This window comes from Ambystoma mexicanum, chromosome 14 (genome assembly GCF_040938575.1).
Source record: "Ambystoma mexicanum isolate Mex_15411 chromosome 14, UKY_AmexF1_1, whole genome shotgun sequence".
In the NCBI taxonomy this organism is placed as follows: domain Eukaryota; kingdom Metazoa; phylum Chordata; class Amphibia; order Caudata; family Ambystomatidae; genus Ambystoma; species Ambystoma mexicanum.
This window is the reverse complement of record NC_090940.1, coordinates 95,562,572-95,585,619: the sequence shown is the minus strand read 5'-3', so window position 1 is coordinate 95,585,619 and position 23,048 is coordinate 95,562,572. Positions and strand designations below refer to the sequence as shown.

At 47.9% G+C, this 23,048-nt stretch overlaps 1 protein-coding gene across 3 annotated transcripts in view; it reads right to left on the bottom strand.

The window, feature by feature from the left end:
* The window catches only part of ACTN1 (actinin alpha 1), a 328,242-nt gene that overhangs the window by 115,284 nt on the left and 189,910 nt on the right, over window positions 1–23,048 (bottom strand). For all 3 annotated transcript variants that reach the window (XM_069638592.1, XM_069638594.1, XM_069638593.1), the window contains exons 4-6: window positions 8,031–8,117; window positions 6,886–6,973; window positions 459–537 (exon numbers count right to left, since the gene is read on the bottom strand). In XM_069638592.1, the coding sequence (XP_069494693.1) occupies window positions 459–537; window positions 6,886–6,973; window positions 8,031–8,117 (254 nt within the window). The remainder of the gene's footprint in view (window positions 1–458; window positions 538–6,885; window positions 6,974–8,030; window positions 8,118–23,048) is intronic.

Genomic DNA, 23,048 nt, shown 5'->3' with positions numbered 1-23,048 from the left:
TGCAGGAAGAAGCAGCTTCAGGAAAGGGGCGGGCCGACACAGGAGAATTCAATGAGGTGTTAGAGCAATTTTGCAACATGAACAAAATGATACAATTGTTTCCCAACACACCACCCATGACCAGAGGAACAATGTTGAGGTTGCACTCAAGGGTAGGTAGTTACCAAACTCTAAATCCATCTCATCGCTTCCCACCATGCTCCCACAGAACCCCCCCACCTGCTCATCATCACAGATAAAGCAGATAATTACCGTCCACAACAATCTGTGACCATCGGAGACACAACTGGGGAACCATGATGGCATCAAGAAATATGTCTAAAGCAGTAGGAGCAGAGCTGCACTGTAGAAGAGTTAGAAATGCACTAAAAAGGTGTATATCAAACAGGAACGGAGAATGTCAGCAAACGAAGCCAAAACACTGAAAGTTAACCATCAGGCAAGGACAAGCTCCATACCTTTCGTAACTTGCCGTAGTCTATGAGTTCCGGGCGGTGTCTGTGAATGAGGGCGCAGAAGCCGAGGCCGTCCTTCCAGCTGTAGGAGACAAAACGGTTTTATCATCACACAGACAAGATGGCGTCTCTCAACCCATGCATTACAAAAGACAATTGGTTACTTTGTAGCCCTTGGTTGTCCGAGTCACTGCTGCTCAGTGCACAAGTGATTTATTCATCATCAAGTATTATAACGCACCTTTTGACCCACTGGTCAAATATTGCTTGCCTGGATATCATGAAAACATGGACTGGACTTCGCGACCCTATGGTTTACAGTTTTTCCCATTTGTGGTCATCTGAAGGAATATCATCGCCAAATCAGGGGATAAGAGCAGCACAACAATTCATTTCAGCTATTCAATAACACTAACACGCGCGCACCCAAACACGCACACCAAACACACTTTTGTCCTTTGTCATCTTTGCACAAAATAAACAGTATTAGTCTAAATTAAGAAAGGAGAAAAAGGCATGAAATGTGATAAACACTGAAAATAAAAGAGCCAAGAGGGGAAAGGGCCGACTGCCCTCGTCCACACTGATTGCAAGGTCTTTTCTGCATACCTCTACCTTTAAATTGCGGGCACGCCTCCCAAGTCATGCATACCACAGTGGCACCCAGTAGCCATCCCTGGAAGTTGACCTCCACATCAGAGCCACATTAGCAAAGCATTGCAGATATGCAAATTAGCCCCAATGCAAGCCTTCAGCTTCAGAACCAGTATCGACCTTACTGTGCAATGCTATTATGTACATAGCTTCTTCAAGCCAAGACAGACAGACAGACAGTTCAAGGCTACAGGCAACTGCATACAAGTTTCACTCTTGTTAGGCATCATCTGTGCAGTACAGTCAACAGCATTTTTGGTGGCGGATCATTTGAGGCATGTGTAGCAAACACCAGCAAAGTTATAGTGGGTTTAAAAAAAAAAGATTGAGTACAATTCTTCCACCTGAAAGGTGACGGTAGAATAAACCATTTGAGCAAAGTCACAAATGCCACTGTGCAATCTATTAGCCGCCACTGGAAGTTCATCTCCAGTTCGGTCACATGAGCAATGCATTGTGGGTATGCAAACCAGTCCAAATGCAAGCCTTTGCTGTAGGAAATAAAGTGTGTGTAGGCATTGTCCTAGTCGTGGCGTTTACTGTAATGGCACCAGTTGTAGTAGCATTAGCCATACTAGTACTACTAGTTGTAATTTTAGTGCTAGCAGTATTTATTATTCGTTGTAAGGCTCTGTATGTATTGGAGTTTTATAAATGTACCAAACTGCAAACAAATTTGCCTTGTAGTTCCAATGGCGATAATCCTAGCAGTAGAAGTACGAATGTCAGTATTTCCAATGGTAGTACTAAATGCCAATACCAACACTACTAGAAGCATAAATAGTTCTATTAATAATGGTACTATTAGCAGCTGAATTTATGTTGCTAGTAGCAGGACCTTCCCTCGAAGTAAACCATTACTAAACGTCTCCCAACCAATCACCTTTCAATGTGGAAAACACCTGGACCCTTTATTACCCCACCGCCCACCACCCAGATAGAACATATTTGGGTACAACTGTTCTCAGCTTTCATGGCATCATATAATGTCCAGTTCTACACCTGCGTTGAATACTCTTAGATTGGAACTAGGCACTCAGCTGCAACAGCAAGCAAGTCTAAAACTGGCCCCTGATGTTGGCAAATGGCGCCCAGTCTCCGTTGGAAAGGTCAACGTCAGCAAAACTGAGGAAGTGGTTGCTGAAAACAACGGTGACCCGCTGCCACTGGAGTTCCGCCCTGACTCTACAGGCACATGTCCATCCTGCGCCCCGTCACAGTGGACGCGGCGTTTCCCCGACAACTGTTGCCGACTACTCAAGTCAATCGGGTCTTAAAAAACTGAAACAATGGGATTCTATAGCCACAGGGTAACCTGCATATTTAAGCTATTGCTGCCTTTGCCTAGTAAATTACTGCACAATCTGATGGGCCTCAAAACAAAATGCGTTAGATACCAACAAGCATGACAACTTTCTACCAACCAACACATGGCACACTGCATCCTTGCAACCATGCATCGAGATCCAGGCTGCTCGCAGGAGATATTTTGTTGCAGCAATATTTTAGGTCTGGTACGCCCACAGGGCGCAGCCGCGCACGTGTGTGACGCAGTAATAAGATAGCTGGCAACAGCAAGTGGTCCATGGGCAAGTGGTAGGTCATGACACCCCGATATGCGACATCATAAGCCACTTCACCTCTGGAAACCACAGAACCATAATCAAGGCTACCATCTACTAGAATCCACATGAATCGGGAAGCTAATCCAAACTTCAGTTGCTAGGGAGACATACCAATGGCCGATGAGTGGCAGCAATGAAATACTTCAAATAAAAATAAAAAATAAAAACATTCTTGGAAAATCTAAAGGCCCTCCCCAGATTCTGAAGTAGTTTGGTATTGTTGCATGTCGGTATGAAAGCACCCCGAGTGTGTACGGATTCCCGTGGGGCCCCATATGAGATTGGGGCTTTTTTCGGATTCAAATCATGGGTTTTATATATTTAAGGTAACTATGGCGGGACAGAATTCCTAATTTATATGCAATGATGAGGCTGCTATGCAAAGATGCCAGCATAGCGCCAAAGACCCAAATAATGAAACACACCAAGACAAGCTAAATAAAGGATTCTACAGGTCAATACACAACATTATGGACTGTGACTGAAGTGCAATACTTCTGAAGGAGGCGTTTCTTAATACGTTATAAAAGTTCTGTTCCTAAGTAAAGCTCATTGAAGAATAACTCTGTTCCGAAAACTTCAGTTTTGCCCCCAGGTCCACAAGCTTTTTAAGAACTGCAGAAAGTTACAGCTTGCGACAATCTTAAAGTGCCTTTAAATGAGGCATCCTGAACATTATTTTTCCTTACACCTCCATGCTAAAGGGGATGCGAATCGTCAGTAACTGGGAAAGCCATTCTTCCAGGACCCCAAGGGTCGCCATTTTGTCGGCAAGAGCCGAATTTCAATAGGACAGGAGCACTCGAGCACGTGCGTCATGGTCCAAGTGCCACCTAGCACATGCTTTAGGCAAACTAATATGCTTTGAGACGCGGGAGGACCTCCGCGGCAACGCAACGACAGTTTGTGTGTCGAATGCAAGACTTTTGGTGGGAAATATTTGTGATAGTATGGGGGACGCACCCCACACACACACCAAAATATTGCACGCACTGGCATCAGTTTTGTTTCACTATCCAAGCACTCAGAGAGAACAGTGAAAGAATGGTACACAGAGCTGTGCATAGCACCAATAGTCACATAACATGCCCTTTTCAGTGGCCTCCTCCATGGTGCATCACCAAAAAGCTCATCACGTAATTTAGCGTTGCATTTCTGCGCTACTTGCGCAGTAAGCGTTGCCATTGTTCGGAGAAGTGATTGGACCTATGCAACTGCCTTTGGCTCCATGCGCAAGAGAATAACGTTTAGCATCAGATAAACAGATTGTTTTCCATATGGATGCATATGGACATGTGCTTATTGAACCGGGATGCTGCAACTATGCGCCCATGCACAATCCAGCAGAAACTATTCGCCAGAAGGAGGATAGCAGAATGCCTCACTAATGGGTGCCATCTAAAGGAATTCCTAGCCCTGCCAAAGAACCAGTTGCATTCCATCCTCCAGTCCATGGTGTCATTGACCTACACAGAAAATACTATCTGTTCCCCAGCCTTTACAGCTTTGCCACAGCTACTTTTTATGGCTGCGCCAGCCAAAGAGCTGTGCAGGATTAGATGGCTCTCTGGGAGAACTTTTGGGCCAACAGGAAGTGGGCATTTAAATTTGCAAAGTCCAAATTCACGTTCCTGGAGAAGTGGCGAAAGGCTGAAACAATGGTTTACGCATGTTGGTATACCACTGCACAAGGCCGCCCCCACCGGCATTAGGAGTACTTGGGATTAAGGGTTTCTGCCTCTTGGCTTGCAAAACCATACAGCACCCGAAGGCATGGGGAGACATTCAGCTCTGATAGTTCAGGAGGTGGGCAGCTAGGAAGTGCAGGGGGCACCATGGCAGTGGCATCCCCCTATGATGCATAATTCTTGAGCAAGAAATTGGTGAAATCCAGAGGTTCCGCCACAGGAACAAGACCGATCACTTAAGACCCTTTTGGGAATGCCAGTTATTCCAAGGGCAGAGGCCGCTCTGATGCACATAAATGGAAATGGACAACTCAAAGTCTTGTTGAACCCGAATTCTGCTTCGTAGATGGAAAAGCTATTAAGTGTTAGAGCCCGCACCAGAGGGCTCTATTGCGTGTTAGGTGACTGCCATCCAAGTAAGTAGTCCTGAACCAAAAGGGGAGGTCCTCTAATGGAGGGGGAAGGTTACCTAGCACACAGTAGTGCAGGATATGATGAGGGCCCTAATGAGATTACAGTTTGTGCCAGGGAGGGGTAACAAAGGTAAGCCTCCCCTGGCGCGTCCTGTAACCAAGCCTATCCAGGTATCCTTGGCCAGCTCCCAGGGTGTTCACACCACGAAGGGAACCTTGGAATGCACCATTTACAGGCAGTTAGAGGCCCCCCCCAACCCAAGCTTGCCGATTTGGTACAGAGCTAGAAACAGTGAGAAGAGAGGCGAGGCATAGAATTCAGGCTTCTACCGGTGGTTAGGGCCTGTACTCTACCTTTTGGGTGTCTGAAGAGAAGACAACAAGCTCGAATGACAGACTGGAGAGGGTGGGTTTTGTTTCGAGACTAGACCACCTGAAGTCCTCCGTTACTGCCCTTGCTCTTTCCGCTCTACGTTGAGTTCCGGAAGAGACAGCGATGCTGGCTATTTAGAAGGCCTGGGATGTGCTGGATGGATTTTAAAACATTAGTTAAGGGAGAAGCATTTTGTTGCCATGGCATTAAGGTTTCACACCATACTTTGGTGATATTATGACTGCTGGTACCAGACACTTTCGTGCTAGAGGTTGCTAGATTTAACTAGATCTTGCTCCCTCTGCCTAAAGAAGCAGCAGGAGAAATGTAGATGCGTACATGACAGTCAGGCCATATCTACAACTGGCTCCCCCCACCCCGTCCCCATTTGTCCACTTTTTATTTTTAATGGGGGACCTAGAGGAACATTGCTGTAGGCCAACCTCCTACGAAGAGCGTGCAAGCACTGGAAGGGGAGCCCCTTCTATTCTAGGGTTGAAGACCAGCAGATAGATTTAACAATGGCCAGGGCTACGTGACACGTTGAAGCCGCTGGATCTCGCCCAATAGTCTGCTCTTAAACACGCGGTCTCAGAGGAAAACCTACCACTGAACGGCGTGAAAGGGAATCATTTGGATCCCAGTTACACCTGCTGATTAGTTGAGGCTACACGATTGGTCAAGTTTCTTCACCAGGTTTGTATTTTTTTTAATCCTTTGCATAATTTGAACGGAGGACAGCACAGGGGCAACACGCTGGTCTTGGAAGCAAGACCACGCAGAGAAACAGGTTAGAATCCCAGACCCGCCCTTATAAACCGAACTCGAGTATGGTATTAGACACGTTATAAACACAATTAATTAAATAAATACAAATAAATAAATCCGCTTTAAAAATGGAAACGCCAGAAATGATCGAGCTTGTGATTTAGCCGAATTTCGGCTGTTTGAAAATTCAGAGTGTATAAAAGTTTGACCAACCCACGCATTCGGTGCTCAGGGGTGTCCCCTGCAGCCGCCGCCAAACAAAAAATAAAAACCAAAAAAAAAAAAAAAAAAAAAAAAAGAAAGGACCTTGCAGTGCCAGTTCCCGATCACGGAAGTGAAAGGGAACAGGCGTTGCAGGGACACAGCGAGTGGGCGGCTGCTGCAAGGTAAGTAGGGGTTTGGGGGTGGGACTGTGGGTGTGGGCCAAGTTGGAAATGTTCAGGGGAGAAAAGACCGCAGGATATTTCGGAAAAATATTCTAAGGTCTTTTCTCCCACGAACATTTCCATATCGGGCTTTCAACCCTAATCCTTTAAAATAGATGCGTTATTTGTGGAAAGGTCAATTGTCTGTAGAATACTGGTTTCCAGCTATTCTCACTGTATTCTCGACTTAGATCTGTACAATTATGCAAGAATAAAAATTCGGTATGTCCCGCATTTCCAGTGTATTCAGGACACATGATCAGAGACTTGGTGCCCCAAATGTAGGAAACTGCTCCCTAAACAGAGACATGGGGGCCAAGACAGCAGGCGACCGAATTGGGCCTCATGGGGCAATGGTAACCTCCCAGCCCCTCAAGCCTGGCTTGAGTCGTTTGCATCTCGGCTGAAATCCCAATGTATTGGGTCTTGGTGCGACGCTCTAGGGTTTTCGTTAGCTGCATGGCATATTGCCCCGTGCCCATACCTGATATGGAAGTTCTGGATGTTGACGTTCTTGTAGGGGGCGGTCTTCCTCTGGCACCACAGCAGCAGGCCCTCCTTGGCAGATGTTTCTGTATGGAAAAGCAGAACACGTGTCACCCATTTCCAGGACTCAAACTGAACAAGCTCTGACATGGCCAATAGATTTGGCTTTTTTGCGAGCCCTCCTTGGGCATTCCCCGGTACAGTCCTCTACCCCCCCCCCCCCACATGCTGTACATGGATGGCAATGATTTGGGGCAGCTCTTCATAGCCATGAGACTGGTTAGGAGCAGGGATGCCATGCCATGCCCGCACTTAGGTGCTTTCAGCTGGGCATAGGCATGCCAGTCATGCTCTCCCTCTGCATTGCATGTACCCCTGGTCTCCTGTGACTCTGGCAGCATGCACCCTGCAGCATGCCGTGCACTGAAGAACAGTACACACAACATGCACTGTTTCAATAAGCAATACTCATACAGGCATTCGCCTGTCACCAATCACCCAAAGCTAGGGAAAATTCACTGGAATGCATGCATGAAGGGGGCTCTGTATTCGTGCAGGGGGGCTAGGTCAAACACATCGGAGAAGGAAGAATTCAGTAAAGTATCTGAAGGGGATACAGTAGGACTTTAACAAAGACAATGGCGCTAGTCCACCTCATGTGCAATGGGACACTTATTGGGTTGATGCGTCACAGCACCCGATAAATAAAATACGTTAACTTCTGTAGGCAAGGGACCCTCCTCTCTGCCCCCCCTGGGCTTTATGCACGAGAGGGTCATTGTTCTGCCGGCGTTTCTCCCAACCACACATCCACTCAAGGGCCCATTAGTGTGCATGAAGGTCAGCAGGATTACACAGGATATGCTGGCTTGCATTTCCGTACCCCCCCCACCTCCCCCCCCCTTTACGTAGAACAGGGACTATAACCTCCTGTGATCTAGTCCAGGGGCAGACTTCAAACTCTGGCTCCAGAGTTTTGGGCTAGGACTCCCATGATCCCCCACCATTGACTTGACTGTGCTGGCTAGGGTAGAAGGGAGTGTTGTAGTCTAAAACATCTGGCAAGCCATATACGGTCAAGACCTAGGATTTAGGGAATGCTCGCGCGCAGCTAGAATCGGGGCGGGAGCAGTAGCAACTCACCTTCAACCGAGATGTCCTGTATGGCGAAGCGAAGAATTATGGTCCAGATCATACCAAGCGTCATCTTGGCATTGCCATCAACGATCTCTAGATAAAATAAACAAATGCAAAGGGTTCAATGCAGATGCTTACAAGTTTAAGACACTACACATGGGACTAACAGGACTCGCGTGTGCTGTCCCCACTTGTTCTCGTAAAATTACTAATGTAATTGCCATTTGTATAGCGCCTTTCACCATTCGTATGGTGCCAACGTGCTATGGGTTGAACGCCTGTGCAGGACCAAAGTCCAGGTACGGATAGAATGCATGTGCATTTTAGCCCATGCGAGAAGGTAGGTAGGGGTGGCCAAGTCCCCGCTAGTCACCCATGTCTAGCAGGCATGTGGGTGGGTGCAGAGAGGTAATATGGAGAGCATACGAGAGAGAGGTGTGCAGCTAGACCGAATGTTATCGTGGGCTAGAGCTGCATTCTAATGGTAGATGTATGTTGCCAGAGTAGTGGATGGTTGCAGAGGCGTTTGGGTGGCTGTGCCCTCGAAATAGAAAATCTAAATGCAATACAATGGCCACCCTCAGACTTTCTTCCAAATGCAGTACAACCGTCACCCTCAAAGTAAATCTACATGCTGTACAATGGTTACTACAGGAAATTCGTCCAAATGCAATAGAATGGATACCCTCAGAAGATGTAAACAGTGGTAGGAATGGCATGTGTGCATCTAGACAGAATTGATCGTGGGGTATAGCTGCATTCTAATCGTAGAGGGGTTGTGCTATGTATCCTATACTGGTGCATTTAGATGGTGGTTGCTGGGACGTGCTCTGGAGAGAGTGCGAGAGCAGGAGGTATATGATGTGTGCAGCTAGATCGAATTATGTCATGGGGGATAGCTGCATTCTTGTGCCACAGGTGTTGTGTAGCGTGTCTCTAAATGTGGATGTAGTCTGGAGAGTGTTAGAGAGCAGGTGAGGCATTCTGTGCGGCTAGGCCAAATTTTATCATGCAGGATAGCTGCATTCTAATAGCGGAGGTGTAGAGAAATGCGTCTTAGTAATGGTGCGTGTGGTGGATGGTATGCACCCACGTGTGGTGGGTGGTATGTAGCCACGTGTGGTGGGTGGTATGTAGCCACGTGTGGTGGGTGGTATGTAGCCACGTGTGGTGGATGGATCATGGTTACATAGATGCAGCTGGATAAAGCTCTGCTAGAATCCTGGCCATTGGCTATACAGATGCCCCTAGTATAGTAGCGCTTACACAGCGTGTGCCCTATAAATGTATCTGGTGCAATACATCGACTCCCCACCCCAAAATCCATCTAAGAGTAATACCCTCAAAGCATCCAAATGCAGTACTTTGGCTACCCTCGCAGTTGGGCTATCTGCAATACATTGGCCATCCTGCGGACTCCTCTGAATGGAACACAATGCAATGGCTGCCCAACAAATTGATCTAAATGCTCTACATGGCTATTCTCAAAGTTCACCTGAAGGCCACGCATGACCCATCCTCACAATTCAACTAGATGCACTACATCGACTACCACCAAAATTCATCCAGAACAAGCAACACAACTTAGAACGGAAGTCCGACCAAATCGAGACAACAGGGGGATTTCCCTTTATGTCCAATTGAGCAAAGACTTGTGGGATATTAGTGAGGAGGCGTTTGCCAGGTATGGCTCCTATAGCCTGAACCTAGGACATGTACCAGCTGTTCCGATCAACTCTTCCCACAATGCTTTTGGAGCAAGGAGGTAGGCACGGCACCTTGTTGAGTGCTTAACTACAGTTGTTGAAGCAGTCGAATGTTGGCACCTTATCCTTTGCCAATAATTAACAAACATGCACTTGTTCTTACCCGCTTTCTTTCATGGATATCAATGGGGGTGGATTTGCAATGAACACCAAGGGAGAATCAGCATTTTCATAGTGTCACAAAGGTCTCTGGTGCGCTTGCAGAATCACCTCCCCCCTCCCTGACCCCCAACCCTATTTAAGTCAATCAATGGAGAAAATAAAGCCCCCCTCCCATTTTGAATTAGGAACTTCCCTCTAAAGCTGCTCTCAGGGGAAATGTAGCAGATGAGGGAGGAGGGTGGCTTCCATTAAAATATTTTATTCCTTACTGTCTTTAATAGCTGAGAAAAAGGTTCAAGAAACAGAGGCAATGCCCATTTGGCATGATGTGGTGGGCCTACCAGAAAAGGCCTGCCACACCCTAAGTCAGTGAGCTAGCAGAATCACGAGTAGGGGACCAGCCAAACACGGTTTTCATTATTTATTTTTTTATTGAAAAGACCCCATGGGCATCACTCACCGTGCCCTCCACAAGACAGGTGCAGAATTCCTTCAACAGAAAATCACCCGCTGCCAACCCAACAGGAACCGGCGTCCAGGCACTGCACGCCTCCTGGTCATCCCCTCCTTCAAAATCAACCAGAATAGGAGGCTCCACCTTCTCCGTCCAAGCCCCCACTATGTGGAACTCAATGCCGCCCGACATCCGATGCATAGAGGACCTTTTGGCACTGCAGAGGACCCTCAAGACATGGCTATTGCCCCCCCCCCCCCCGACCCTCCCAGGCTGGGACAGCATCCACCTCCCATGCATTTACTGAATGACGGTGAGAAGAATCTAATACACTCCAGCAGAACACAGGGGGGGGGGTCCGTGCCGCATCTACGAAACCAAGAAGCCAGCAGCAGCAGAAGAAGAGCACGTATCACACTCCATGCTTACAGAAGATAGCCGAAGGCACAGCCACTCACCTGCACACATCTGCAACCACACTCCACTTCCAACGGCACATTGCGCAACACCTCTGCCATTAGAATGCAGCTACCGCCCACGACAAAAATTCATTCTAGCTCGACACAATGAATCTACGACTGTTGGACTCTCTTGCCAACTTCAAGTCACCCATCCACTTGCCAGCTCGATATAGGTGGTTAGTAGGGACCTGGCCACCCCAACCCAACTTCGCTTTGGCTGAAGTGCACACACGCATTCTAAACATTTCCCATACCTGAACTTCAGTCCCCCGAGGGTGTTCAACCTACAGTGCATCAAGACCATACCAATGGTGAAAGGCGCTCTATAAATGACTGCTATTCTGGTTTTTGTAGTTGTGTTTTGCCAGTATAAGTATGGACTTACAAGTCACACACTACAAAGTGCTGTTCACCCAAAAGGTAAGACTCCCTCAAGTTCTCTTACAAGACCATGGGTAGTTGGCACCAGTGACCTTTGGCCTTATCTAAAGAGAGGACAAGGCTTGAACAGTCTAGAAAGTGGCATTATCTCTTCCACCTTCCAAAACTAATCCCACTCTAGTGCGCATTGGCGAAGATGCAGCAGAGGGCATGGGAAAGCCTTGCGCCACCACAACCCACCAGATCACTTCTCCTGGCACACACTGAACTCTGCACTGCCCCAGATTGCCCACCTTTGAGGCCACGAATGCAATAATGTAAACCCAGAACAGAAATCCCTATGCCCTTCCCTTCCAAGGGCGGCTCATTCTGCCAAACAGTGTGCCATGTTCTGGCACCAGAGCCCCTGTATCAGACAGCAGCCCACATGCCCCTCTCCACTGGAAGTGGGGGGGGGGGGGTCACTTCAGAAGCCTCTTAGTGCAATATCCCTTGATCCTTTGCAGCACCGACATTGAGTGGGGTTGTGCGTGCTCATGTGGGAGATGCCTGTGTTTTATTCGATATAGGTCACTATGCGATATTCCAGAACCCCTGCAGGGCATTACATGAACAGAACTGCACTGCTTGACTGAGATAATGAGCAATACCTTAGCAGAGGATCTGCCTCATATACTAGTATCAGCATATGAAGAAACCTTTTCCAGCCTGCTCGATCGGGTGGCCCCCACTTACATCAAAAACCATTAGGGAAAAGACCAATAACCAGAAATGGTTTACCCCAGTCCTTGTTATTCACCAACAAGAAAAAAGAAGGGCAGAGAAAATGTGGGAAATAGAGCGGCCACTGGAGTATACAAGTATCTGGAAGTCATTGCACAAACTATATCGTTAAGAAATTACACTTGCCAAAAAAACCTTTTATGACAACCAGATTGCAAATTCTAGTAATGATTCTAAAACGCTTTTTGAAATCCTTAGAGATTTGGAGAAACCTAAGGCCCAACTGGATCAATTTATCCCTCAAACAATAGACTGCAAAGCCATTCCGAAGGTCCTTAGGGAGAAGATTAAAATAGCTCATGATAATATCAGGGACAATGTGGAAAACCCACACAACGTCGGTGGTCTGCAGTTTAGGGAGGAAATAGTTCAACAAGCCAAATTGGGCCTTTCATTCAAACCAGTGTCTAATGAAAATATGGAGAAAATGAGACCTACCACATGCTTTGGGGAAAGTCTCCCTTCTAAAACGATACTGGACAATAGGGAGCTAGTCACCCCCTTTTTGGTCCGTTTTCTCAATGCTACATTTATGAGCAATGAAGTACCAGATATATATTTTTTTTTTTTAAAAAGGGCGACGGTCACTCCATTGATTAAAAAGGTAGGATTGGATCACCAACTCTATACAAACTATAGACTATAACGAATGTTCCCTTTTTTTGTAAATTAGATTTTATTGATTTCAAGAAGACATAGAAAGGTACAACCAAACTGGAGGGTGCGATCCCTCTGCAAGCGATTCAAACACCGGAACTTTGCTGTGATCCTCCTCCGCTCCACCCCCACCCTCCCTCCCTCCCACCAGTCCTTCATTAAACACTTCCCCTTATACGTGTAGTTTCTGACTTTAAGCAAACAACTCAACCCCAGAGTGGTCAAGTAAACTCAATTAGCACACAATGTACGTCCTGTGGTTGCTCTTCCTCCTGAGCTGTTCCGCGAGCACCTCCATCGTGAGCGCAAACAGGAATGGCGAGTTGGGGCAGCCCTGTCTGCCAGTCATCAGGTCAAAGGGCCTCCACAGCCTCCGATTCACTCGGGCCACCAAGGATGCGTACAATGCACATATTTGTGTGGGACCCTGTAAAGAAAACCCCAGTCCACGCGATCAAACGCTTTCTCAGTATCCAATGTGACGAACACAGGGTTTCCCTCCTTCGCTGTGGCCTCCATCAGGTGCAGCGTTTTGCGCAATGTATCAGAGCCCTGGCTGCCCTAAATAAACCCTACTTGGTCAGAGTGGACCAATTTTGGCATGAGCCCCTCCATTCTCGTGGCCAGGGCCCTAGTAAAGATTTAGGCGTCAATGTTTTAAAGAGAGATAGGGCGGTAGGGGTCACATCCTGCCTTGGATATGATCGTTCCTAGTGCTCTACCAAAAGAGGGGGGGGTGCCTTCCCAGTGGCCAGGATGCTGTTGAATAGTTTCTCCATGTATTGGACAGGGAGCCTGCGAAAGCCTTATAAAACCCTGCTGTGTACTCATCCTCCCCAGGGGAATTCCGCAACTTCAATACACTAATTGCCCTCAGAACTTCCTCCTGGGTGATCAGCCTTTCCAACTCTGTAATCTCACTCTGGAGAATAGGCAGGGGCACCCCCCCCCCCCACACCCGTTTAGGTATCAGTCAAGCTCCCCCTCCTCGAACCCCCTTCTATTCCATATAGTTGTTCGTAAAATTTGGCAAATTCCTGCACCACCTCCCCGGTCATGGAATGCAGTTGCCCCTCAGTGTGCTTAATTACCGATAACCACCTTACAGTCCTCTGACCCCAGCGCCTAGACGCTAGCAGGGCATCTGCCTTATCCCCTTCTCATAATATCTTTGTTTGAGGAACTGTAGACTAGAGAACACCTTCCCCATCTCAAATTCCTTCAACTCCTGCTGTTTTCCCCATGCCAAACTTAAGTTGTCCTCCTCTCTCCCCGCCTCCTCCAGTCCCAACGTTTCCAACCCACGGATCTCACTCCTCGTCTTCCCTATGAGGTGGGTCCCGACTGTTTTCTTGGCAGAGCCATCTCTTATCAGGAGGGCTCTCCAGGTTGCCTTGGCTGCCTCCCATACCATTCCTGGTTCAACCTCACACTATCGTTTAACCAAAAGTACTCATCTATCACCTCGCTCATTTCTTTAGCAAAGGCAACGTCCTTCAGCAGGATGTCATTACATCGTCAAAGTGATTCCCTGGGTCTTAGGCCCGTCAATACTATGCCCATGTGAACCATATCGTGGTCCGACCAGCTAATCGGGATGATGTTGCTCATTGAAACCCTTTGAATGTGCTGCTGAGGCACAAACCAATAGTCAGTCTTTGTTCTGGACCCATGGTCTGGGGAGAAAAAGGTGACGCCCCTGTCTGCAGGGTGGCATTCCTTCCACATATCTATGAGACCCTGATCAGTCATATAGCCAATGAGCCTTCCTTCTGTTTTGGTTACCCCACCTCCCAGTGGATCCTGCCCACCACAGTGATCCATGGACTGGTCTGGCCACAGGTTAAAGTCCCGCCTCCTAGCAAAAGTAGATCCAATGCTCGGGTGAGTATTTCCCCCAGGACTTCCTGTAAGAACCGAGACTGTCCCGTGTTCAGAAAATATACTATGGCAAGGGTCACTTGAACTCCTTTGAGGGCCCCCAGAGATCACCAGTACCCTTCCATCTGCCCTCCTCCAGACCAGTGGGTCACCAATGTGGGTTCTCCCATTAAGGAGGATACCAACTCTGCCCCTCTTGGTGGACCCCCCAGAAGACCTGCCCAATCTGGGCCCCTGGGATACACTTTTCCTCCCCATGAACTAGCCTGGTCTCTTGTACCACCATTATATCCAAATCCCCGTTGCAGAATTCCCTCCCAAGTAGAGCTCGCTTAGTGGGTGAGTTTAGGCCCTTGACATTTAAGGTCCCCACTTTAAGTACATCGGCCCAGCCCGGTTATCAATGCGCGCCATTCAGGAGATTCAACACATATCCCGACCACTCTAATCCACATAAAGCCCTGCAATTCACCTTCTCGCGGACTGCAACTCCCCCAAACTCAAACCACCCCCCTCCCTTCCCACCCTCCTGCCCCATGTGATACCAATGGGGCTCATGGGATCCCTTTTGCTAACATGGAAACCCAACCCTTCTGCATTAAGCTACCTCCCTCCCTTCCCCCCCTCTCCATCGTCCTCTCCTCCCCCCACTTTCATGCGAAATGCCCACCTTGTGATGGGCCTTCAGAGACGACCATTGCTTCGCCCACCGTCTCACATAAAATATCCTTTCCCACAGTCTGATCCAGTGTGTCCCTGGCCACTTGGGGCCTGTGTCTACATCATCTCTTTTCCCCAAGACTTCAGTCTCATTTCACAGTCGGTGGGGTGCTGAGCTTCTTATTTTCTACCCCCCCGGCATGCTTCTTTTTACACTCGGCTGCTCTCCTGGCTCAATTCCATTGCTGCAACGTCAGCATCCCCTCCAGGGCCTTCGTTCACCATCTCCTCCTTTAGGACATAACACCTGTTGCGCCTCTTGGCCACTTGTAATTCGGTAGTCCATCGCTCTTCTTTCAATGGTTAGCGGGAAAGGGAAGGACCAGCGATAGCCAATACCCTTCTCTGTGAGCCCTCGAGTTAGGCGAGGAGTGCTTCCCATTGCAGACACAGCCTCTGCATCAGCCGACACAGCTCTCATCTCGGTCGACTCGGCAACGCTCATCGATCAACCAAGCAAGTCTCCATTCAGATTTGGGTCCAGCCCACACTCATTGCTTCGAGCTTCCAACATGGACCGCTCGTATTCCTGTCAGTAGCGGTTAAGTCCTTTTTTACTTTGTTGAGTTTTTCCCAGCGCCTTGCTCCGTGCGGTCATTCAGCATGAATCCCTAAGCATGCCGCTCTCTCGGCCACCCATCATATTATATCAAACCTGCAGAGTTTCCTTCTAAGACTCACGTGTGAGTTCCATTCCGTGACCTTCGATCCGGTTCTCCCAAAGGTAGGAAACATTTTACTCGTTATCAAAAGCACCCGTTACCCACCTCCTTATGAGTAGACCCGCTTTTTCCTAAACCAGACTAGAATTCTGCGTGACATCAATATGAGTCTGCTTGAGCACTTGGTACCTCTCTGAACTAACCTCAGGTACCATGTTCAACGCCACAGGCAGCTAAACCCTTCGCCTGCCGGGGGCTCCCTACCTGGGCTAAGTCTCACACTCCCAGAACCACAAGCATCAGCTCTCCAGAGAGTCTCGTGCAGTTACTAAGTACCTGCAGTTATCAGCGAAGCTCACCATGGGAAGTCCGATTCCGGAAACCAGACTATACCTCTCCAATACCCCTGCTATCTGTTCAGGGTGAGTATTGAGGTGATCATCTTTGCACAAATGAATTCTGTAGCACTCGTCTAGACCTTTTCACTAGGAAAGGGCCATTTCAGTTGTGTCTATTATGCATTACCGTTACCCCTTAAGCATATGTCCTTACTTGCCTTCCCCCCTCCCCCCCTCATCTCTCCCTTTTCTTTAGGAGACTGAGGTTCTCCTTTTTGCCCTGAGGAAGGCTGAACCCAGATGCCGCCAATTCCGGCCAGCCGAAACATGCCACAGAGCTTCACCAAACCACACCAATTCTTTATTTTTTTTCCGTGTTAAATAGGATTGTGGTTTATTAGTTTAGGAGGCCCTGTGATTAACATTTTGTAACATAGGCAAACACGTTGGCAGACTTGGCAAGTAAACAAAATCTGATATGATCAGACTCTGATCATACATACACCACTTTTTGCATCCACATTTGTAATTAGCTAGATGATTTAACTCTAAACCAAGGAGTGACACTGTTGGTGCATACTAGTGGCGCACTTTTACTCAAAAGTATTTCTTTGAACTTCTTTGTTTTGTTCCCATCAAAAAAATTCATTAAATGTGATCCCCTTCAATTGTTGTTTACTGTGTAATAATGTTTTTATTCTGCTCTTATTTTTCTTAATCATTCACTTGATCTTTGTGCATCTTTAATTCACAATATTTATATCAACCTTATGTTGAAAATAAAATTATATAATCCTAAAGACACACCTGTATATTTCTTCCTTTCCTTTTTGATGACTCTTGAGCATTGGGTTTGGTCTTTTCTAAACCTTTATGATTAACACCTCCAAATAATATGGTGTATACATGTGGATGTTCCCGTTTTATTGTTTGACTATTGCCCTGTCTCCCCAAAATCCACATTAGCAAATCTGGACTACCCTATTTTTCGTGTGCTGCAAGGGGACGCGCATCATGGAAGGAAGCGGGGATGAGGATGCTGGTCCTGACGGCATGGCATCCCTAGGTTGCATGCCGTACCACAGAGGAAGTGTCCAGGAGCAGCGGCACTGAGTCGGTGCACTGCAGAGGGGGAGAGTCGAGAAGGACTGCTGCAACTGGACACAGCCTTCTCTGATGGCAAGTTTAGTTTATTTATGTGTAGAGCGCACCTAACCCTCAGTTATCTGGCGCAGGGTCCCACTGAGAGGTGTCAGTGCGGGACCACTCGTTTGCTCACTAAACTCCGAGATCCCGTTCACAAAGCCTTCAATGAGGCCATGACAACCGAGGAAGTTAATCCACAGAGGCCGCTCTTACCCATACTGAAAGCAGTGAGTTCACATATAAAGAAGGGGGTGAGGCTTAGGCCCCTTTTTGAAGTATCCTTTGCCCTACCCTCACACAACCCTCAGAATTGTTAAGTGGATTGGTTAGGGAAAGCTAACCAATCCTGGGAGAGAGAGGGACATTGAAGGAAGTAACTGGAAATAGGAAAATGGTGGGTTACAAGGGTGAGGTCAGAGGTGGAAGGAGGAGGACAAAGAAGTGTGGAGGCGGTGGGGGAGAGGGGCACTGTGGAGTGGGTGTGTCCGAGTGATAGGAGAAAGGAATGGAAAGCAATAGCAGCAGGTGGTAGCACTATCGAGGAGTGGTAGTAAAAAGGAAACGGCAGTAGTAGTGAGGTGAGTGGGAGATAGAAGTAGTGAGTGGCAGTAGCTGTGGGAGGTAGTAGTGAGAGGGGAGGCAGTGGTAGAAGAGAAGTGGCAGAGAGAGTTTGCGAGAAGTGGCAGTAGGGGAGAAGCGGTGAAAGGCGAGGCGGTAAAAGCAGTAGGAGGTGGTAGTAACAGTAGGAGAGTAGAAGTGGTGAGGTGGTAGTAGTGGAATGAGGAGAGGTAACAGAGCAGTAGTATTAGCAAGGAAGAGAAGTGGTCGCAGAGGGGAAAAGTAGAAACAGTGAAAGGAGAGGAGCAGTGAATGGAAGAGTTGGGAAAGGAGGAAAGTAAGAAAAGGAGGAAGGTTGACATCCAAGGGGGGGGGGGGGGTAGGAAGGCGAAGTGGAAGATCGGAGGGACAAAGGATCAAAAGAGGCTTAGCCTGTCAGTAGGGGTTATCGAGCCTTAGTAGTAACCATGGTTACAGATGCCTGGGCTAGAGTGGGGGTACCCCAGGAAGAGGCGAGAGAGGGAGGGACGGCCATAGCACCAACTTCTAAAAGACACTAACAATTAACGTACAGCGATTCCATTCAAGTCAACCTCAGCAACAGCAACAATCTGACAAACACCCTTGGGATCCATTCAAGTGTCAAGAGTGGTTTTTTGTGATGCCCCATCACAACGCCAATAACTACGTTGTTTGTGCCATTCAACTGGTGTAGATTCTGCCCATATTGGAGAAATGATGATACAGGTCATTAGCAGTCAATACTGGAGGTTCTTTGGATTCATAATTTTCTGCAGGTAAGTAAGTGCGAGGAAGCACAAGAAAATAATGCAATGAGCTCAGGAACACACAAACTTGTCTAATAGAGAAGCCAAGATCTGAACTCCAGTTTTGGTTATAAAGCCAACACCCCTACAAAGCAAACTCTCCTCTGAGTGACTGAGGCATCAGAGGTCCAACCATTCGGCCGGAAGCGAAAGCGCGTTCTCCGCTCCCTTGACTGTGAGGCACCGTCAGTCCTACTTATTGACATGAATCTGGGATTCACCACCGTACCACAGATTGTTGTAGCCATTATTCCCTGCAGCCAATCACAGGTCATGACTTAATATTCCAGTGGTTAGCAGAGGCCGGGCTGGAAACAACATGGTCTTTAAATATTCATGATCCATCAACACAAAGCCCTTCAGCCAAGCCCAGCGGCTTGTTCCAATATCCACAATATAGGCGTTGCTGGAAATTGAACGGCAGGTATTGGATAATGGCTCCCGTTTAAGACCCATTAATGCCTTCCGACCCAACTCTTTGTACGTGCTGGTGCCCTATAGGAGTCAGCATTCACCCAATTGTATATACAATTACTTACTGTTTGCTAATCCCACAACAAAGGAAGAGGAAGAAGGGGTGAAACGAAAGCATTGAATTTTGCAAACATGCAGCAAGCATGTGAAGCAATGGTTCCAACGACAAAGCCATTCTTGGTTTGCCAAATCAAGTTAAGTTTCCCTTAATTGCCGAAAACAAATTCTTCCTCCGCCTCCCACAGGACCTCCTTTAAGTGGTCACTGCTGAAAGTACAAGAGTTGAGCAAGTACAGGGGTCTGCAACAGGCAGCTCACCATTTGTTTTGGTCTTCAAACTCCCATCCGCACAAGTCGGCGTTGTCGATGGTGAGGGATCATGGGAGTTTTAGTTGAAAAACATCTGGAGAGCTGCAGGTTGCAGACGTCTGACGTTCAACCAATGGAACGAAGGGTTAGAAAAGAGCAAATAATGTGTTGCATCAGTTCACAGTGCTTGGATACAAGGGCCAAGCAGCTAATTCAGAAGTGTACTCAATATCATATCATTATCGTAGGAATGTTACAGGCATTATATGAGCGAGCTGGAATGGCGCGATCAGACAGCGCGGCATACAGAAGAATGGTTACAAAGTTCCCAACAGTTCCGCTTAAAATGGCAGCTCATTTTGGCAGCCAGAAGATTGATACCACAAGAGAATGTCCTCAGAGGTCAGGGTAGAGCAATGCAGGAAGGATTATGCTCAGAAAAAGTTAACTTCAATGGCAGCCTACTAGCTCACAAGTGACTGCAGTGCTCTTGTAGGAGCACAGTTGGTGGGTTGAGGGTGTTGGGGGGGGGGGGGGGATTGGGGAGCTCCCAGAGTGTGCCCAACAGAGAAGAGCGGGTCGTCCACTTCTTTTGAAGTGTGAGGATGGAATGGACTTCAGGTTGGATGGACCCGTGGAGCAGAGGGTCAATGTGGGGCAATAGGGATGGAGTGTATCTTACAGGGAGTGCTGTGACCAAATATTGACATTAGAATATAAGTAACCCCCTTATGATCATGGCTCTCCACTGGTAGCCCATTGGGTGAAGACCAATTGCATTTTGGTGGCACGAAGATGAGCCGTCACGCCTCTGGATCTTTTGCAGACATTGGATTTGGTGGGTGCCGAGGCCCGCATATAGTGCACTGCCAAAGTCCAATCTAGAGTTTCACCAGCGAGCCAATCTCCATCAAGGCGAGTTCTTGGGGAAAATACGGAAGAACCTTCTGTAGAAGATTCACCTGGAAAAGAAGAGCGAGTATGTGGAGGATTTGGGTGTTAAGGCTCATGCTGGCATCCCACAGAGGCATGGCCTGGATTTGGACATCCCCAAAGATGGGTAGAGCTGTAGACTATTTGCCAGGGGTGGTGTTTTGGGCCCATAGCCAGGATGTGTGTATTGGATCCATGGAATTTGAGGCTGTTGGGAGTTTCCCAGTGACACCTTTGTAAATCTGCACATTGTCAGGGTTGGCGCGGAAGAGGAGGGCGTCTTTCCTTCAAGGTTCTAGCAGTGGTTTGAGGCAAATTTCAAAGAAACAAGGGGCAAAGAGTGAATGAATGGAAATGTACTTCCCCCGGCCCCTCCATCTCGCGCCGACTTTTATTCTGTAAAATGATGAAACCCGCACAATGGCTTTGTGGGAAAGTGATGGTCCAGCCTCTACCTGGGATTTTAAGAGGGCTGGGCTTTTTTCACTTTTTTAGGGCAAATGGGTATTTTTGGAGGGAACAAAACTGGACTTCCTTTTGCAGGTCTTGCTTTCAAGGGGCAGGGTGCTGCACCCTGTATAGAGGTCTTCGGCAGGTCACTATGCTCCCCGTGGAATGTGTGGAAGGTTGCATGGTGCTGAAGGGTCGGCACAGTATAGAAGATTTCATTGCTGGATTTCCCGTCATGGGAGAATTCATTACATTTTTTCCATCGCATTTTGCCGCAAATGTATGTGGGGTGGTGGGTTAGGGTAATATTAAAGGTAGGGGAGACTTCCGGGGGCGGGAGGGGGGGGGGTCGGGAGGACTGCAGGAGGTCACCCCTGCATACATTTACAGTAAAATGCCCTTTATAAAAAATACAAATTTCAAAAAAATATATAAAATGCCAGGCTGGCAGACAGATAGCAAGTGCTACATGCTATATCATACTGCCCCCCTCCCCCCCCCCAAGCCAGACTCCTCAGCATGGAAGACCAGCGTCTTCCACGTGTTTCTTTGAAGCACCCTGTGCTTATAGTACGAATAGTGGTTGCGTGCAGTCGTAGAGGTCACGCGTATGCTTGCCCGGCAGAAGGACGCCGCTTCCGTTTCAAATCAGGACAAAAAAAACCTTATCCCGTGTGATGAGCTCCAGGATGTGGGGGTGGGGCCCGGCTGTATCCGCCCTCAGCATTGGCCAAGTTCTAGGCCTTCCAGAAAAATCCTTGATTATTGTACAACAAAAAGGAAGTCTGATGACGCGTTTGACTCGCAGACACAGGGCTGGGGTGTCGGAGGTTTTTTACATCGACTCAACACTTGTGTGCAACTTCCTTTTAAGTGGTGTGAGCAGTCATATTGGATAGACCTGATCATAGCCGGTCAAGTGGCACAGCGAGGAGAGCGCTCGCTTTGACATCCTTGCAGAGCCTGCTGACGCAGGTTCCAATCCCAGCAGGGCCAAAACTCAGCCTTTCATCCTTCCGAGGTCGATAAATGAGCACCACACACCATGGGTAGTAATAAGCAGCGCTCAGATACCGGAGGGTGCGTACCACGCTATATAAGTGACACACAAAGATCAAGGGTTTGCCCAAGATCACAGATAAGTAACCCATGAAGCAAAATCTGAAGTCTGGTAATTTGTATGTCACACATGGCAACATGCTCCATTCCGACTCGGAGACATTGTGTTATGTTAAATGCATTTATACCGCGCACGGCAATTCATTCCATAGCTTGCAACAGAGAAAGCCCGAACCCTACAAAAATTAAATTTAGTTATCACGATAAGGCAGGCATCACTGCAACAGGGAGACTGTGCTGGAACATATGGCACAAACTTGTCCTGAAGAAAGTTTGCTCCCTGGCGAGAATATGGCCGGTGGACCAAACAAAGTGACTTAAACGTAATCCTTTTGGCAAAAGGGAGCCACTGAAGGGAACCAAGTACTGGGCTAATGTGTGAGCCATAAGGAGTCGAAGTGGCAACCCGGCAGCAAGGTTCTGCAAAAGCTGCAGCTGGTGCATCAGTCCAAGGCTTTACTGTGCATTATAGACGTGTATTCCTGGATTTCCCATGATAAATCCAGAACTACAACTCCCAAAATGCAAAGGGAAAAAAAGCAGGGGAACAGTATTTTCTCCCAAATATAGTAGGGCATGTGGGAATGGTTGGTATTTGCCTTTGTCCGTGTATCAGTAAAGTGTATAAGGTTTAGATGAGGTTCTGAAAGCCTCTTGTGCGCTGGAGAGGAACTCCATGGTGGAGTTTCTGGGCGCTTCGGGTGCACGGCAGACTAGGTACACCGTGCTGTCGAGGTTCTGGGCATTTCTCGTGCACTGGAGAGAAGGCACATCATGCTGGAGGTTCTGGGCGCTTTGCATGCACTGGACAGGAGGGCACACCATGCTGGAGGTTCTGAGTGCTTTGCATGCACTGGAGAGGAGGCACTGCATAGTGGAGGTTCTGAGTGCGTTGCATGCACTGCAGAGGAGGCACACTTTGCTGGAGGTTCTGGGTGCTTTGCATGCACTGCAGAGGAGGCACACTTTGCTGGAGGTTCTGGGTGCTTTGCATTTACTGGAC